At 44.0% G+C, this 20,124-nt stretch overlaps 1 protein-coding gene across 1 annotated transcript in view; it reads left to right on the top strand.

The window, feature by feature from the left end:
* COL22A1 (collagen type XXII alpha 1 chain) overlaps window positions 1–20,124 on the top strand; it is a 900,581-nt gene that overhangs the window by 548,374 nt on the left and 332,083 nt on the right. Inside the window, exon 22 of the mRNA XM_069220797.1 lies at window positions 3,090–3,143. Within this exon, the coding sequence (XP_069076898.1) occupies window positions 3,090–3,143 (54 nt within the window). The remainder of the gene's footprint in view (window positions 1–3,089; window positions 3,144–20,124) is intronic.

Below are 20,124 nucleotides of genomic sequence, written 5' to 3'. Positions count from 1 at the left end.
CAATACATTTGCATTTAAGTATCGATTTTTAGCTATCTCATTTGCGGAGAATTTAAAGCCAAAGGTCAAATAACAGGCTATGTTTTGTTACAAGTTGCTGCTTATTCGATAACAGGAGTATACTTTTTCTGACTGCAAAGTGAGAGGATTTTGTAAAAGTGATCTAGGTCAGTGGTTCCCAACCTTTTGACTTCTGAGGACCCCCACTTTATCATCACTGGAATCCAGGAACCCCCACTGAATCATTATTAGAATCCGAGGGTTCCCCCACTGAGTCATTTCTGAAAGCTAGGGACCTATTCTGTTAATAATAATTTTCTAAGCACTCGCGGACCCCATGAGGACGCTTTGCGGACCCCCAGGGTTCCCTCGACCGCAGGTTTGGAACCACTGATCTAGGTGATAGTCTTGTTGGAGAATAGAAAACGAAAGTAACGATTCTACCATGTCAGTTCTTTGCTTACACACAGCAGCATTTAAATGTAGGGATGAACTATGCACATATTCCAAGTTATATCGATAATTAGAAAAGCTGATATGAAGCACTTTTTTTGTAATTCTGAAGTGTGATGGAAACCACGATTTTAATAGGCCAAAACAAATCAAGACACTTTACTTGGTGATGTACAATGACAAACATTTACTGAAACCATATTTTCGTTTTTGTGCAATTTAGTTTTATCAGTAAAACTGTCGGGCAATGGAAATTTAGTGGCCATTTCAACAGAAAATGTGCTTTCTGTAAATCATAGTGTGCAACCACACAAGTGCTCCAAAATCCACCACCAGATACATACCACACCCTTAATACTCTCTTGCTGAATGGTCATGGTGTATGTGCTACAGGTTTTTATGAATGACGCTTGCAATTTTCACAGTGCCTATGACTTTAGGGATATTACATTAATGGCAGCACCCCACTCTAAAAATTGTTCAATCATCCATGCATTGTCCTAAGTCAGACAGGCTTACAGAGCATTTCCCCGACACCTTCAAGAAATAGCTAAATCTCACTTGGTCTCTGGGCTGTAAATTAAATGGGACAAGACAATACTATTCCTACTCTTAGTCAGAAGTAATACCTAAAACTAGTCGAAAGAGTTCCAAAGAGCTTCCTAGAACTTGGATCTTCAATGGGGGAAAATGAAGATCAGATACTGAGGGATAGAGGAGGCCCACAACACTAATAAGCAGTACTTATATAATATGGGCAGAGTAACAGAATATATTGCAGACCAATATGTGTCCAATTCCTAGGGAGACTTTTAAGAACCTAGATGGGTTCTTGATATCATTTGTCTGGGTAGAGAAAAGACATAAGGCCAAATTAGATGTGCTGAAAGTGGACCGGGAGGATAGGGGTCTTGGACTACCTGATCAGTAACACTATTATGTTATGACCCAGTTTCTTACACTGCTAAATGATCCACAAAAGACGGCAACTTGAAGATGAGAATGCCCATTAAATCCATAGGGAGCGAGTCACATATAGTGTTCCTGATGAGGATGGGGGGGTAGGGTAAGACACCATCTCACCATTGGAGTATCATATGTGAAACTGGATCTGCTTTGGAGCCAGTGGTTAAGAGAGTCCTCTATCGCCCTCTTTTCTTGAAGGATCTGGAGCCGTGGTGGGTACAATCCTCCAAGAGCATAAGTCATGATTTGGCTTTTTCCTGACGGAAGGGGGAGAGCTGTAACACTATTAATGACAAAACTGGTCCAGTCCTTTATCTCCTTAGTTGAGGCTCGAAAGACCTATAGGGTCAAACTCGCCCAGTTCCTCTAATATGCCAGGTTCTCAAGGACAGCTAGCAAGATATGGACGGAATTTCCAAATATGTCAGGGGTGTCCCAGCACTGGAGGCAGTGTTGGGCATATGGCAGGGACGCAGGCTGGTCTCACTGCTGCATGACGGTCTGAAACGTGATAGGAAAAAGGTACCTTTGCAAACCAGACAGCAGTAATAGAATGGTATTAATGAACCTATCACAGATGTTGACTGGAAGAGGGCTTGTTCTGAGGTAATGGAGGTCTCATACAACCATGATTTAAACTGGCGCACTTTAAATTCTTACACTGCAAATATATAACCTCTTTACAAATTAAGAAAATTTAGTCTAGGAGGCCTTTCTCCTGCCCAAGAAGGAGAGAGAGAGAAGGAGAGCGAGAGAGACTTTGTGTATGCATATGACATGATCAAGCCGACTGCTGGCTGGATATTAACAGAGAACTGTGATGCAATTACACCCTGCAACAGCCATCAACATAGAAGCAACACCTAATCGACTCATATTAAGCATAATTTCCAGCTTGAGAAACATAAACCTTGGCACAGGTTTGCAACTTTGGGAATACTATCTGTGAAGCGCTGAATAGCTATCCATTGAGCTCACCCCAGGGCCCCCACTACAAAATTTGTGAGGAAAAGATATCTTAGAAGGCGCTGAAATGGCAGTTTTCATTTGGCCGAAGAGTCCCATATGAGAACTGACAGAAGAACGATAAAGCAGTAGAATAATTATTTATCTGTGGGAAGAAATAATAAACATGCTGGTAGGGACACCAGATCATAGATCGCCATGAATCCACTGGCCTGAGATAGAGAATGGCATGAATAGATTAGATGAAAAAAACATAAAGGGCTGTAAAATGTGTAATGATTCAGAATGCAGGAGCATACGTGGAGGAGCAAAGCTTGAAACCCTCTAACGGCATTTGATGCAGCAATGTTTATGTTGTGACTTGTGTAGAATCTGAAAGAATGCCAAAGATGTTAGAAAAAAGCATCCATGACATGAGCTCTCCGAACAGCTAACCCTGCCTGTTATCCATTGACCAATGTTAGCCATAAAACATAACTCGTGCTATCCTGGTTGGTTCTGTGCCAACATCCTCTCCCGTCTAGAAGCCCACAAACTAAAATAATCACCATCCTTGAATGAAATGAAAATAAATAACAAATACGTTTTCTTCATGTGAAGTGTTTGGTTCTTTGCTGTATCAAAGTTTGAATGCTTCACACAATTATAGATGAAGATATTTACTTTAAAAGTGCACCTCCTAACAGAGATTTTATTTCTTCCAGGGAGCACCTGGGCCCAGAGGCCCCCAAGGCCCCATTGGACCTCCAGGGCCTCCGGTAAGTATTATTAGTCCTCAAACCATGGGACTGGACTTGTTTTTCAAAACCATATGCAATGTTGTACTCTGTGTAAAAATACCAGTCATCTAGCAAAAAGCTTGTGTTCCTAATGAGCGTAAAATGTGACTATTTGGTAATTTATGTGGATGTAAATCAGACTCTTATGTAATCTGCATTTTGCGTGGTTTATAAACTGGATTCACAAGCCTGTGCCTGCAACATTTTTTTAAGGGCAAAATGCCCCAAGGACATTGGAAGCTGGGAGAGGAGATCAGGACTGTGGGAACAGAGCATGTGCTCACATTTCTAATCCCGCCTTTCTTGTAGATTAGGGTAATGGCCACTTGCTTCCGGTGCTTATACATACTGACCCCCATGCGTCAACTTGGTTTAATGATGGGATCTTGGTAATGTCAGCAGGTGCCTTCTCCATCATCCACGCTCAACATTGGAACAGTATTAACACCCATACATGCAGTCCTTCAAATTAGACAAAAGTTGTGCAGGTACTCACCAATACTTGTAAGGAGGGCAGGGTAAATGTGAACAGACACAAGTAAATGTGCAAACATATTATAGACTGGGTCTAAAAGTTATAACATTTAAAAGAGTTGCCCAGTGGCATTGGTGTGCATTCTCGCCAATGTCATAAGGACCAAATTATTATTCTCTTAATATTCTCAGTTATCTTCCCCTTTATCAAATAAGCTCTTCTCTTGCTAGACTTCCTCAAGTCACAGCCTGTCATGTCACCCCTCTCCCTCATCAGCACACATTCTCTACCTGCTACCCATCCCAATACAGAATCATTCCCTTTCTTACTAGGTTGCCCCTTGCTTGGGTTCAGTATCTCATTCTCACCTCATCTTACGTTGTATAAGAGCACTCCAAGCACATAAATACAGCAATAGATGATGCCTTATATCTGACATTTCATGACAAGTACAGTGAGAAATTCATAAAGGGTCCGCCTTTTGTCCCTCACTTTCACCCCCTTTTCTTTGTCATGTAAATGCCACTGTGAACTCGAACTATGTCTGGGTCTTCACCTAAACTTTGTTCCATTTTTGTCCATTGATGTTATATATCTCACCTATATCCTTTACATGGAGGCCTCCAGGTCCCTCAAAAATGTCTCCATTTGCATACATCCACAGACCTGTCTAATGTACCTGAAAACAACGTTGACACAATCTTCAATGATTTATTAACTCCTACCTACCTATTCACACCAAAACATCCCCTGATAACTATAAGACCACTTTGTCATTAAACACCTAATATCAAAACTAGAGAAAACCTGGCAAAGCCATTTATTCTCTCAAATAAATTCTCTAAAAATCACATAATCGACTAAAATGTTGTCCACCTGCAAAGCAAAATCTACTATATCACGATTATAGCTGATATTAAGACTGGAACTAAAATATGTTTCATTGCAGTAAAACATTGACTGAACCCACTCCCACCACCTTTTATAATGTATTGCAATGCAGCACACAAACAGTCAACTTCAGCTTATATTAGAGAAGAGCTCATGCTGTCTTTTGAATGTGAAAATCAAAGAAGCCCTTAACCTCTTTGATCTCTCAGCAGCCTTAGACACCCTGGGCCACAATATAGTGTGAGGGAAACTCAAGGAACTGGTTGGAGTAGCAGAGTCTGCCTTACATTGGAGCTGTTCTTTCCTCACCAGCTGTAGCCAACAGATTATGGTTGTCCTAATTGCTCTATAGAGCGCTACACGGGTTGCATTTCAACCTATATGTGTGCTATTTAGAAAATACCATTGAGTGGTGTTAGGTGAACCTTCAAATCTATTGGAAAACAGATCAGAAAACAGGACATCCATTACATCATGCTTGGACAGCATTTTCTTTTGAATTAAAGAGATCTACCTCTCTTTCCATGGAAAACTGAGATCCTAATGCTAAGTGATACCAAATACAACCTACCATCCTTTGACTAGCCTCCTTGCCTGGGCACACCATTCACAAGTGTTTTAAAATTAAGAACATTGTCCATGGTCCCCTCCATCATTCCACTTGTTAATCTATAGCTTTAATTTCAAGGACAATACTGCAAGCTCTCTTCCATGACTATTACGCCTAATAGAGCTGTTGACAAAACTATGTGGAAATCAACAATACCCTCCAGCAACAGCACTATTCCACCTTCTCTTAAAACATTGCAACTGTTTTCCCCTACTAATGGCACCTCACTAAAACGCTGATGATAGTGCCAATAGCTAGTGCCCTTTGTTCAGTAAGGCCTGTGAAAGTGCTGTTGCCCTTCACTATAAGAGTCAATTGACCACCAGAAACACCCGGGTGCACACAAATCAGGCTTCCACCCACGTAGCTGCACAGTAACAACTACAAGCCAGGTTGTCAACAATTCCATGTATATCACAAAGTAGACCCATGCATATACTGTGGCTTCCTTGATCTCTAAGCACCATTCAACACGAGCTATGTTAGACACCAAACCCTGTCTTCTGCTATCAGTAACACACAGATAGTACTCAACTTAGTTTGCATCTTAACTAATAAACAGACTCAACGTCTCTACTGTTATTTTTTAAATAAATTCCTCTAAAGTCCTACCTTTCTTTATGGATCTTCTGTATCGTCTTTATACATGGGGAAATGGGGAATCACTCTTTATTAATACCCTGATGACATAGCAGCTGAGATAGCTTGGGGAAGATTGTGATTTTACCTTCATTAACACTGAGTATCAGAGGTTTACTCATACCCTAACCCTATAAAAACAAAGTTACTCTTCATGAATAATGGCACGCTTCAGCCCCACATTAAGTACTAAATTGATGACATGGAATTAGCAGACTCCCCCCCCCACCACTTTTACACCAACATCAAGTCATAGAGGTTCTACGTTAATCCCTGCTTTCATTCACGGAGCAGGTGAAAAACAAAGTATACATGATTTGATGCCAGCTAAGACTCCTATGATGGATGAAACTCTTACTGCAAATCAACATCTTCCTCTCTACATTCCAAACTCTTGTCCCTTTACACAGTGATAGAGGCAGAACTCTACTCGCTGACCTCCTGGCCTCCATCCTCAACTTCCCTAAGACCATCATGCAAACAACTGCTAGCTTCAATGCTACCCCGGATGCAAGTGTGGCAATATTACTCCATCCATCAGTTATCTACGGTGGGCTTTCCTTACACCAAATATCGAGCTCAGATTACTTGATCTCATTTATCTGGCCATGAATATGAGTGAACCAAATTACTTCCCTGAGCAAATTCCCATCTGTGGTTGCAACAATGACAGAAAAAGGCCACATCTAATGAAACTGAACATCCTTAATTCAAGGAAAGAAAATATGAGCCATCACCTTCTCCTTTAAACAACCCATTGTCTGTAATGAATTACTTCTTCATCATACACTACCTGCAGTAAATTTCTGTCTGAGCTTACTGTTGAGTTTGGAAGCATAACATTGACAGTGCAAAGTTGTCTTTATCGGCTGTAAGATCACATTTTGAATTCAATAGCTTTGAAACTTCTTATGTATTTTCTCTATCTTGTATTTTTTCCTTGAACAATATGGTTAATTTTATTACTACTCTTCTGAAGGTACTACACCCACTGTTCCAGCCCTTATACAGAAAGCGTATAATGGAGCCTTAAGCAAGTATGGAAAATGGACCCATTGCCCCTAATAGGTTGGGAAAGAATATCCACTTGGGGTGCGATAGCCCCACACAGTCCAGTACAGTGGTGGCACTTCTCCTCCTGCATGAATGATAGCTATGTAATTTTATGGATATTTGTGAAGCACCCCGGTAAACACCTAATCTCATTTCCGCTGTGTCTCCCACACTGTAATTCACAGCATCGAACATAACATTTGTACAGTAACTGTAGAAACACTGTAATTTACTTGGTATTTTTTTATAAACTAAATGGATTTCATACCTCTTTGACGTTACACAGTTGATGACCAGCCACTGTACTAGACTTTAAATTTCTTGTAATAAATGGAATGCATTTTTAAAGTGGTCAAGTGACTCGGTAGCCAATACAAGTCACTCTTCTTCTCCATTATGGACTTTGGACCCTTCTCCAAACCATTCTTGACTCCAGTGGAACACCTTTAGTGAAGCAGTCAGGTTTACTTCAGGAACATAAAGACCTTACTACCTCACAGCTTTCCTCTAAGATTTTACCTCCTCACAGCTTGGCTCCAATCTAAAATCAGAGCTAGTTTCAACCGGTTTTTGATCCAAAATACCCACTCTACAGAAAATGAGACCTACAAAGCAGACAGGCAAACTTTATCCAGTCTCTCACAACTTCCAGAAGTTTTCTTATACTCCAAATCCCTCTCACCAAGCCAACAAATGCTCAAACAAAAGAATTTCTTGCCATTGAAGTGTGCCCACTTAACTCCTTTCCCAGAGATATGAAGGACATGCTTACACCACACCCTTTCAGTAAACTCTCTACTTCATCCTTGAATAAGTAAATAAGCACTTCATCCGTGAAGTTTTGTAACTGTGAAGAATTCCCAACGTTTCCAGAACTATGTTTGTGAAAACTGTGACTATGGCAGGTTTCTGGTCGTAGATATAGAAAATATTTATGATTTAAAATATGCATGCATGTGCACATTTACTACTGTGAAATGTGGCAAGCTAACACTTTGGAGAAACCTTTCTGTACATCTCCACTGATTTTGGGTGAGTTGGGATCATCTCTCGCCCTGACTAAGAGCATGATTTACAACTCGGCGGACAGGTTACTCTGTACCAACAGTGATGGATATCCTGTCCACTGAAATACAAATGGAACATAATGGGATCTAGATTTCGGCAGATGGGTTATCCGTCACCATTGTGACAGAGTAACCAGCCTGACGAGTTCTAATCGGCCCTATGTTTTACTCCTGCCCTTGTCAAATATACTTTTCTAACCCCTAACAAAGTGAAAACAAACGTTAGAGAGGAATTTATTAATACTCATAAATGTTTATAAACACTGAGGACACCCTTTCCGATCCCCCTCAGAGTAGATTTATTCACACACAAATCTTTGTCCAATACATTTTTGTTTAAATGCCAAAGCCACTTATTTCAAAGTCCTAACACTATGGGGGTTATTCTAACTTTGGAGGAGTGTTAATCCGTCCCAAAAGTGACGGTAAAGTGACGGATATACCACCAGCCGTATTACGAGTTCCATAGGATATAATGGACTCGTAATACGGCTGGTGGTAAATCCGTCACTTTTCCGTCACTTTTGGGACGGATTAACACCTCCTCCAAAGTTAGAATAACCCCCTATATCTGTTGATGCTATCTCACATTATAATGTCTTGCTGTCTGAAACATTAAAACTTTGCGTACAGAACTCCAGTACTTAGATTTTATGTTTAATTTGTATTTGCCCAAATGACTTGTGTAAGCCTCAAAACAAGTGACCATTGAAAGAAACACACCGTTTGAAAACAGACAGAAATATCACCATCAATAAGAGAGTTAAAAAAAATTTAACTCATCCAGATTGAGGAAAGAGATATTGTTTGTCTTGATCATTTTGGGGCAGATCTGACAGATACTGTTAAACAGTGCGAAAGATATTTTGTTTATGACAGAAAAGAACACAAATACATTTTGTATCCGAGAAACAGAGTACCAGAGGAAAACGATCAAATTGGCAATAGTATGACCGAAATTATCAGGATAGAGATTATACAAAGAATTGTGTTTGCAATTAACAAATATCACATTTTTGTGAGTCGTTATTTGATAATCGCAAACAGTAATGTACAAATGTGTATTTTACACATTTTGCGATTCCCAGTGGGTTGCAGGTAGACCTACCTCATGAATAATAAGGAGGTAGGTCTCGATTTGGGAATTGCAAACATCACAGGAATAGTGGCACACTGGGGTCAGCAGCACATCATACCTGTGAGTGATTTTAAATAAAGCAATCTTTCCTTAAAGGAAAACGGGATGTGTTTCTAAAAGATAAATACAAGCTTTTTAAGAGCAAGCATTGGTCCCTGGGAACACTGTCTGCTCTTAAAACATGTTTTTACAGACATTTGCCACGGGTCACTTGGGGACCCCTTCTCATTTGTGAATGGATTACCACCTACTTGAAGTAGGTGGTAAAATGCAATGTTTTTGCAACCAGATTTAAGTTGCAAAACATTCTTACTTACCATTGCGATTTGATATTAAGAAGGGATGTCCTACACATACCCTTCCTAATACAGAATCACAAACTAAATCTTTGATTTGGTAATAGGTTACACAATCTCAAAAAAGGCTCTATACATTTAAAATGCCTTTTTTACATTCGCAAACTTGTCAATTCTGTACTCTGTGCCCTTTGCGACCAAAAAAATGCTTTTTATATTTTGCCCTAAAAACATAATTCAAGTTTGAAAAGAAAGAATATTAAACCACAAATTTTTACCAAATGGTGAGCACAGTAATACATATATATATATATATATATATATATATATATATATATATATGTATGTATTACCTACTGGCAGTCGCCAGTAGGTATAGTTAAGACCATGTTTCCATAGAAAAAAGCATTTTGTGACTTGCCTGTATCTTTAGCACTGTTTGACGAATCTTCATGAAATTTTCCAAAAAAAGTGGCCTCATTATTCTAGTTGTGCATGGAAAGTTTCAAGGTGATCTGTCAAGCAGGGTCCAAGAAAAAGGGGTGGGTAAAAAAAGTTGTGTTTCCTATGTTAATTCCCATAGTAACTTTAAACACCACTAACACCCAAACCGCTGGATGGAATTACACCAAATTTGGCAGAAATCTAGCTTTCAGAAGCAATTCAGGCTTTCGCTTCTTTGGTGGAAATCCATTCAGTAGTTTTGGAGATATTAAAGGGAAAATAAATTTGTATATCTAGGGCCTTTGCAAATAGAAGAGCTGTAATTGGCTGGCCATAACCTGACTAGAAAGTTGCAGCTACCCTTTTATGTTATAGGAAAGTTCTGCTGGAGCTGAAAATAGAAATGGTAAGTGGTATAAGGGGTCAGGGTGGAGTTATCTTTACCCCAGGGATGTGATATAGGGGTGTTTTAGGGTCAAATTATGGGTTTAAAATTATTTTTCTTCACCATGTGCGATATTCACAAATATCCTTGACTATCCTTGAATATTCGAGGATATTCTTGCATATTTGAGAATATGAAATAAAATGTTAAAAAAAATAATAGACTCGTTCAGACAATAATCTGTTCACTCATACATGCACTCAGACTCATGTGCCTGCTCATACACCCACCCAGACCCTCATACACCCACTCAAGACTCACATACCCACTTTCAGGCCCACTCAGGAACTCATGCACCCACTCACAGATCCACTGACAGAGACAGGCCCTGTGGCCAACCTCCACTGTGCACAGCCAAAGGCCATATGTGGCCTGGTAGTTGGGTGGTTAAAAGGACTTGGCTGCAGGGCCTGGCCAAAGGCTAGGCCCTGCCACCAACACCCGCTGTACATGGCCAAAGGCCCTGCGTGGCGGGGTTAGAATAACGTATAGTAATTCAAATTACTTTACGTTAAAAAACCATGGAAATTCACGGAAAAAAACAAAGGTTACAGGGGCGTTATAGTTAGGTTCTGAATTTACTTGTACAAAACCATAGAAATTCAGTAGTTATAGTTAGAGTTATTTCAAGTAACTGTAACTCGCACCTTAGGGTAACTATAACTCTCGCCTTTGCCATGCACAGCTAATTACTCCACGTATCATATCATTGATGACATCTTCTATGGCATCTTTGATATTATCAGTGCAGCATCTGCAATAAAATTAATTCAGAAGAAATCTGTGCATGGCGAGGGTGCGAGTTATAGTTACCGTAGGGTGTGAATTATAGTTACTTGAAATACCTCTAACTATAACTGCTGAATTTCTGTGGTTTTGTGTGAGTAAATTCAGAACCTAACTATAACGTCCTTGTACTGTAATCTTTATATGTATATATAATATATATGTATGAAGAAAAAAGCAAAGGTTATACCTTCTCCATGCACAGATAACACCCGTTTAGATTATATCACTTATACCATCTAAAATAATATTATTTACAATATTAGTTACGACACTGCAAATCATATCTTTTGAATACAGTGCATGGTAGAGTGGTGAGCTATAGTTGTTGTACTGTGGTTAATTAGTTAAATACACTTTGCATGGTGGTGTTGGAGCTATAATGATTTGACAGTGTTGTGTAAATTATAAAATAAAGGTACACGTTTAGAAGTTTCAATCTTGTGCAATTTTACTTTTTTTTTAAGCTAAAGAATAAATAAAGTGTATAAATTTAAAGGTAGTGATTACATTATTAAATTTAAAGCATACCTATAATTAAAGATTTATTTAAATATATTTTTATTAGGTGCTTTATGAACAATCCTTTTTCCATTCATTACAAACGTCACATAAAGAAGGGAAGTAAAAAGAGCATGTACAATCAACATCTCAACGAAAAGTGCATAAATGCAGCAGCAGCCTAACATTCCCACATGTCAAAAATGTCGATAGTTGATATGTACATAGGCGTTATTATTTCCTTAAATAGAAAAGAAGATAGTGATAGATAACAGATTATGGCCACCCTTCAACATTTAATTAATATAAAAGTCCTAAAAGACTCCGACCAACGTTTAATGAACTGAGTACCAAATCCCCCCGAACCATTGTGGCCCAGCATTCACTAAAAGTGCTTAAAGTACAGAAAGTGCGTATTATATCTAACTAGAAAGAGGTGTCTGCATCAATACCGTGGGAGTGCTTATGAGTACAAAATAGATGTTGTTTCCCCCCTCCTGCTCCCACCTCAAACCATAACAGGTTGGCAGGAGTTAACCCATTCTGCCAACAATCCCCAAATGTCCTTCCCCCTCCACCTGGCCTTCCTTCCTCTATGTTGATACAACACCTTCTGCAGGTTAAACAAAGAGAGAAGGCATCCCAGCCATTGCTGAAAAGATGAAAGCTGTGGATCAAGTCATGCTGCATGTTAGAAATGGGGTTTTTGGTTGGCAGTCAGGTTACCTCCTGTCCAAGCAAAAGCCCTCACTCTAGTCAGGGTAAGTCACACACTATCCAAGATTATCCTGTGCCCACCCTCTGGTAGCTTGGCACGAGCAGTCAGGCTTAACTTAGAAGGCAATGTGTAAAGTATTTGTGCAATAAATCATACAATACCACCATATAGCACCACAAAACTACACCACACAGTGTTTAGAAAAATATATAATATTTATCAGGATAATTGTAGGTCAAAAAGAATAAAGTTGCAATGGAAAATTGTAGAAATATCACAGGGAAGTGATATAAAGTGTCTTAAGTCTTTAGAATGCAATACAGTGTCTTTCAAGCACAAAGTACCTGGTTTCTGGTGGAAAATCTCCTCAGAGGGCCACAGGAGAAGAGATGCGTGGAAAAAGGGGTGTGTGCGTCGATTTCTCCTCAGCACACACAGACTTGCGTCGGTCTTTTCCACGCGGGGAAGTCGGGCGTCGTTTTCCGGCGCGCAGACAGTCTCTTTTTGTGGATCGCGGGGATTACCAGATGTCCCGGGTCTGTGCGTGGATTCTCCTGCTTGTTTTCCGGCTGCGCGTCGTTCTGCGGGGCTGCGCGTCGAAGTTTCGATCTCACGGTAGGCGTCGCGTCGATTTCTCCTTGGAAGTCGGGCGGCGTTGTCCTTGCGAGGCCGTGCGTCGAAAGTTTGGTCTCACGGCAGGCGTCGCGTCGATTTCTCCTTGGAAGTCGGGCGGCGTTGTCCTTGCGAGGCCGTGCGTCAAAGTTTCGCACTCACGGTGGGCGTCGCGTCGATTTCTCCTGGAAAGTCGAGCGGCTTTGTCCTTGCGAGGTTGTGCGTCGAAGTCTCGATCGTCCCGAGGGCGTCGCGTCGATCAGCGTCGGTGTGCGGCGTTTTTCTCGCCGCGAAACAAGCTGTGCGTCGAAATTTTCGGCGCACGGAGCGTCCAAGTGAAAGGAAGAAGTCTTTTTGGTCCTGAGACTTCAAGGAACAGGAGGCAAGCTCTATCCAAGCCCTTGGAGAGCACTTTCACAGCCAGACAAGAGTTCAGCAAGGCAGCAGGGCAACAGCAAGACAGCAGTCCTTTGTAGAAAGCAGACAGGTGAGTCCTTTGAGCAGCCAGGCAGTTCTTCTTGGCAGGATGTAGTTTCTGGTTCCGGTTTCTTCTCCAGCAAGTGTCTGATGAGGTAGGGCAGAGGCCCTGTTTTATACCCAAATGTGCCTTTGAAGTGGGGGAGACTTCAAAGAGAGGCTAAGAAGTGCACCAGGTCCCCTTTCAGTTCAATCCTGTCTGCCAGGGTCCCAGTAGGGGGTGTGGCAGTCCTTTGTGTGAGGGCAGGCCCTCCACCCTCCCAGCCCAGGAAGACCCATTCAAAATGCAGATGTATGCAAGTGAGGCTGAGTACCCTGTGTTTGGGGTGTGTCTGAGTGAATGCACAAGGAGCTGTCAACTAAACCTAGCCAGACGTGGATTGTAAGGCACAGAAGGATTTAAGTGCAAAGAAATGCTCACTTTCTAAAAGTGGCATTTCTAGAATAGTAATATTAAATCCGACTTCACCAGTCAGTAGGATTTTGTATTACCATTCTGGCCATACTAAATATGACCTCCCTGCTCCTTTCAGATCAGCAGCTGCCACTTCAACAGTGTATGAGGGCAGCCCCAATGTTAGCCTATGAAGGGAGCAGGTCTCTCAGTAGTGCAAAAACGAATTTAGGAGTTTTACACTACCAGGACATATAACTACACAGGTACATGTCCTGCCTTTTACCTACACAGCACCCTGCTCTAGGGGATACCCAGGGCACACATTAAGGGTGACTTATATGCAGAAAAAGAGGAGTTCTAGGCTTGGCAAGTACTTTTAAATGCCAAGTCGAGGTGGCAGTGAAACTGCACACCCAGGCCTAGCAATGGTAGGCCTGAGACAAGGAAAAGGGGCTACTTAAGTGGGTGGCACAATCCGTGCTGCAGGTCCACTAGTAGCATTTAATCTATATGCCCTTGGCACCTGGAGTGCACATGACTGGGGACTTATAAGTAGATTAAATAGTTCAATCAGGTATGATCCAAAGTTACCATGTTTACAGAGAGAGAGCATATACACTTTATCACTGGTTAGCAGTGGTAAAGTGCGCAGAGTCTAAAAACCAGCAAAACAGTATCCAAAACGAGGAGGGAGGCAGGCAAAAAGTTAGGGGTGACTACCCTAAGGCTGTCAGGTCTAACATGTGTCCCCCCCAGCTGAAAGTGGGGAGAGCTACCCGACCTCCTGGGAGCTCTCATCGCTAAGGCGGAAGTACCTGGAGAGACCATCAGCATTGGCGTGGTCAACCCCTGGGCGATGTTCCACCGTAAAGTCCATCCCCTGTAGGGAAATGGACCACCTCAGAAGTTTTGGATTCTCACCCCTCATCTGCATGAGCCATCTGAGGGGTCTGTGGTCTGTCTGAACTAGGAAGTGAGTCCCAAACAGGTAGGGCCTCAGCTTCTTCAGGGCCCAGACCACAGCAAAAGCTTCTCTTTCAATAGCACTCCACCTCTGTTCCCGTGGTAATAGCCTTCTGCTAATAAAGACTACCGGTTGATCTTGGCCCTCCTCATTTAGCTGTGCTAGGACTGCCCCTATGCCATGCTCTGAAGCGTCTGTCTGCACGATAAATTCCTGGGAGTAGTCAGGGGCCTTGAGCACGGGGGCCGTGCACATGGCTTCCTTTAGGGCGTCAAAGGCTTTCTGACAAGCCTCTGTCCAATTCACCAACCTAGGTTGCTTCTTGGACGTGAGTTCTGTCAAGGGGGACACAATGGTACCATAGCCCTTGACAAACCTGCGGTAGTATCCGGTGAGGCCTAAAAAGGCTCTCACCTCAGTCTGGGTTCGAGGTGGTTGCCAGGCCTTGATAGTTTCGATCTTGGCCTGGAGTGGCTGCACCTTGCCACCACCTACTAGGTGTCCCAAGTACACCACGGAACCCTGCCCAATCTGGCACTTACTAGCCTTGATGGTCAGGCCTGCCTGTTGCAGGGCCTGAAGCACCTCCTTGAGGTGGAGCAGGTGTTCCTCCCAGCTGGAACTGTAGACAGCTATGTCATCCAGGTAGGCTGCACAGAAGGCATCCTTGCCAGCCAGGACCCCGTTAACCAACCGTTGGAAGGTAGCGGGGGCATTTTTTAATCCAAACGGCATCACTCGGAACTGGTAATGGCCGTCAGGGGTGGAAAAGGCGGACCTTTCCTTAGCCCCCTCAGTCAGGGCGATCTGCCAGTACCCTGAAGTAAGATCAAACGTACTCAGGAACTTGGCAGCGCCTAGCCTGTCCACGAGCTCATCAGCTCGGGGGATGGGGTGAGCATCAGTCCGGGTGACTGAGTTGAGACCCCGGTAGTCCACACAGAACCGGAGCTCTGGCTTCGCACCTGGGGCAGTAGCCTTAGGGACCAATACCACTGGGCTGGCCCAGGGACTACTGGATTTCTCAATGACCCCTAGAGTCAACATCTTGGAGACCTCCTCCTTGATGCTGGTCTTCACCTTATCCGACAACCTGTAAATTTTGTTTTTCACAGGGAGACTGTCACCGGTGTCAATATCATGAACACAGAGGTGGGTCAGCCCAGGAGTAAGGGAGAACAGGGGGGAGAACTGCTCCAACAGCTCATAACAGTCTCCTTTCTGATTTAGAGTCAGGGTGCCAGACAGAATGACCCCGCTTACTGACCCATCACCTTCTTGGGCAGAGAGGAGGTCGGGGAGAGGTTCACTCTCCTCTTCCGTTCCTTCATCTGTGACCAGAAGCATGTTGATCTCCGACCTCTTACAATGAGCTTTTAGTCGGTTCACATGGAGCACCCTTAGGGGATTCCTAGGGGTTTTGAGGTCCACTAGGTAAGTGGCCTCCCCTTTCCGCTCCTTTATTTCAAATGGGCCAGACCAGCGGTCCTGGAGAGCTCTGGGCTCTACTGGCTCCATTACCCACACTTTGTCTCCAGGTTGAAACTCTACCAGGGTGGCCTTCTGGTCATACCATTGTTTCATCACCTCTTGACTGGCCTCAAGGTTATCTTGGGCTTCTTTCCAGAAGCGGGTCATCTGGTTGCGGAGGGCCAACATATAGCTGACCACATCCTGAGGGGGTGCCTTTGGAGCTTTCTCCAATCCCTCCTGGACAATGCTTAAGGGTCCCCTGACAGGGTACCCATAGAGAAGTTCAAAGGGACTGAACCCTACCCCTCTCTGGGGGACCTCTCTGTAAGCAAAGAGAAGGCATGGTAAGAGGACGTCCCACTTACGCCTCATGGCCTCAGGAAGGCCACCAATCATGCCTTTCAGGGTCTTGTTGAATCTCTCCACAAGACCGTTCGTCTGGGGGTGATAGGGTGTGGTGAACTTGTAAGTTACACCACACGCATCCCACAGCGACTTCATGTATGCGGACATGAAGTTAGTGCCTCTGTCAGACACTATTTCCTTGGGGAACCCCACACGGGTAAATATCCCCATCAGGGTTCTGGCCACCACCGGTGCAGTTACTGTCCTTAGAGGGATTGCCTCTGGGTAACGGGTGGCATGGTCCACCAAAACCAGGATGAACCTGTTGCCTAAGGCAGTTTTGGGGTCCAAGGGGCCAACAATGTCGATGCCCACCCTTTCAAAGGGGGTGCCAACGACAGGAAGTGGAATCAGGGGGGTTTTAACCCTTTTTCCTGCTTTACCACTGGCCTGGCAGGTAGGACAGGATCTGCAGAACTTGTCTGAGTGTGTCCTCATTTTGGGCCAATAAAAGTGGGTGACAAGCCTGTTAAAGGTCTTGCCCTGCCCCAAATGTCCTGCCAGGGGAATGTCGTGAGCCAGACCCAGTAGGAAGGTTCGGTAACATTGGGGGACCACCAGCACACGTGCTGCCCCAAAGCCCGGAACCTTAGGCTCACTGTAAAGGAGATCATTCTCCCAATATAGGTGGTGATCGCCAGAGGCGTCGCCGGCTGCCTGGTTTGAGGCTTGTTTCCTCAAACCTTCTAGAGTGGGACATTCTTTCTGCGCCTTGCAGAAGTCCTCCCTGGTGGGTCCACCCTCAACTTGCCAACCAGCAAGCTCAGGTAAGTCACCTAGGGCGGCGATGTCTTCCCCAGTTGGCTCGGAAGCCTCCTCCTCAGGAGCCCCGTCAGCCACTGTGGGAACAGCGGGGGCCGGTTTCCCGCACCCCTGGTCCCTCCTCCTGGCAGCTCTCTGGGCCATCGTTCCAGGCTCCAGATGCCCTTGACTTCCCTCTCGGTCAGCCATGGACCGTGTGGTCATGCAGACCCACTCAGGTAACCCTAACATCTCCAGGTGAGACCTGAGCTCCACTTCTTTCCAAGCAGTGTGCTCAAGGTCATTGCCTAACAGACAATCTACAGGCATGGCAGGACTCACAGCTACTTTCAGAGTACCAGAGACCCCCCCCACTCAAAGGGAACCAGAGCCACCGGTAGGTGACTCTCGCGATTGTCAGCTACTCTGACCTGGTGGAATGTATTAGGCATTATCTGCTCTGCTGACACCAGCTGACTCTTGATAGTAGTCATACTGGCTCCTGTGTCACGCAGAGCCTCCACCCTCTGCCCATCAATGGTGACCCACTGCCGGTACTTGGAAGTATTTCTAGGCATGTGGGCCTTGGGCACCATTTCTCCTTCTCCCAGGGACACTAGGGAAATCTCTACCTGTTCCCCAAAGCTAGTTGGGTCCATCTCCCCCCCGAGTGCTACACTAGTCAACCCAGGTGCCTGTCCGGTAGTGGACGGTGCCCTCTTGGGGCACTGAGGATCGCCTTTGTAGTGACCATATTGGTAACATTCCATGCATTTGGGGCTAGATTTTCCTGACTTGTCAAATGTCCCTGGCTTTCTCCCAAATTTGGAAAAGGAAGGGTTGCCACCCCCTCCCTGGGAATTCTTTTGGGGGCCTTTAGAGAGTTCCTTATCTGTAAGTTTATCTCCCCCCTCTTTCTTCTGTTGGGAACCCTGACCACCTTTGTGGGAGTCCCCCCCAGGTACCTTTTTGGACACTCTGGTGCTAACCCAGAGGTCCGCCTCCTCAGCAAGCTTCCTGGGATCAGTCAGCTTACTATCCACTAGGTGCTGGCGCAAATCTGTATAAGTAACATTAAGCATATGCTCTCTCAGGATCAAATCATATAAACTTTTATAATCTGCTACTTTGTTGCCCCGCACCCATCCATTCAGTGCCTTACTAGAGAAATCAAAGAAATCTACCCATGTTTGTGTGGTTTGTTTGGTGCTGTCCCTGAACCTCTGACGGTATCCCTCAGGGGTCAGCCCAAACTTGGCAAGTAAAGTGGCTTTCTGGAGTGGGTATGTGTTTTGATCCGGTGGATCCAATGTGAGAAGTGTGTCCCTCCCCAATGGCGGCACATAACCCCACATAGCTACCCCCCATTGCCCTTCAGGAACCTCATGAGCCCTTAGTGCAACTTCATAAGCAGCTAACCATTTATCTATGTCATCTCCCACCACAAAACTGGGCACCACATTTTTGGGTATACGAACCTTCTTTTCTCCAGCAGGTCCTGTCTGTATGCTGCCACCATTATTGCTGGATTCAGACTGTCTTGCCTTGATCTCCAGCTCCTTGAGACTCAGTTCATGAGCCAACAATAGTTTCTTTTCAGCCAAAGCTCTTTCAGCTTCCACTTGTTTGGCTGCTCTTTCAGCTTCTGCTTGTTTGGCTGCCCTTTCAGCTTCTGCTTGAATCTGTTTGGCTGTCCTTTCAGCTTCAATCTGTTTGGCTGCTCTTTCAGCCTCAGCTTGTTTGGCTTCTCTTTCTGCCCTCCTCTCCTCCTGTTGCGCCTCAATTTTCAGTTTTGCCATTTGCAATTGGAACTCCCTTTCCTCTCTCCTTTCCTCTGCGGTCAGGCTTTGCATGGAGACACTGCTCCCTGGTCTGGAAGGGTGCACAATTGCAGTGGTAACACCATCCATAGATAGTGAAAATCCTTCTGAGGGGCCATTTTCTGGCTCCCCTTCCTCATCATCCTCTAAATGGGCTTCTGCCCAGGCCCTCAGCGCCACTTGAAAGTCCTCCTTTCTGGAGGCCCCTTGGGTGGGTACCCTCAATGCCCTGCAGAATCCTCTTAGTTGTTTGACCGTGTATGTATCCAACTGGACTAGGTCAAAGTCCCCTGTCTGAGACCCAGTCAGAGACATGTTGAGTGAGGATTTAGTTTTTGAAAATTGTCAGGAAAAAACGGATTTTCAAAAAGAGATAAAAACCAAGTTGACCTTCAACTGTGGGTAGGTAGTGAGATACTTAGCTACTGTATGTCACTGCACAAATACAAGTCCTATCCTCACCGCTGATCACCAATGTTAGAAATGGGGTTTTTGGTTGGCAGTCAGGTTACCTCCTGTCCAAGCAAAAGCCCTCACTCTAGTCAGGGTAAGTCACACACTATCCAAGATTATCCTGTGCCCACCCTCTGGTAGCTTGGCACGAGCAGTCAGGCTTAACTTAGAAGGCAATGTGTAAAGTATTTGTGCAATAAATCATACAATACCACCATATAGCACCACAAAACTACACCACACAGTGTTTAGAAAAATATATAATATTTATCAGGATAATTGTAGGTCAAAAAGAATAAAGTTGCAATGGAAAATTGTAGAAATATCACAGGGAAGTGATATAAAGTGTCTTAAGTCTTTAGAATGCAATACAGTGTCTTTCAAGCACAAAGTACCTGGTTTCTGGTGGAAAATCTCCTCAGAGGGCCACAGGAGAAGAGATGCGTGGAAAAAGGGGTGTGTGCGTCGATTTCTCCTCAGCACACACAGACTTGCGTCGGTCTTTTCCACGCGGGGAAGTCGGGCGTCGTTTTCCGGAGCGCAGACAGTCTCTTT

The sequence above is a fragment of the Pleurodeles waltl genome, chromosome 2_2 (assembly GCF_031143425.1).
Source record: "Pleurodeles waltl isolate 20211129_DDA chromosome 2_2, aPleWal1.hap1.20221129, whole genome shotgun sequence".
In the NCBI taxonomy this organism is placed as follows: domain Eukaryota; kingdom Metazoa; phylum Chordata; class Amphibia; order Caudata; family Salamandridae; genus Pleurodeles; species Pleurodeles waltl.
This window is presented reverse-complemented; position numbering and strand designations above follow the sequence as displayed.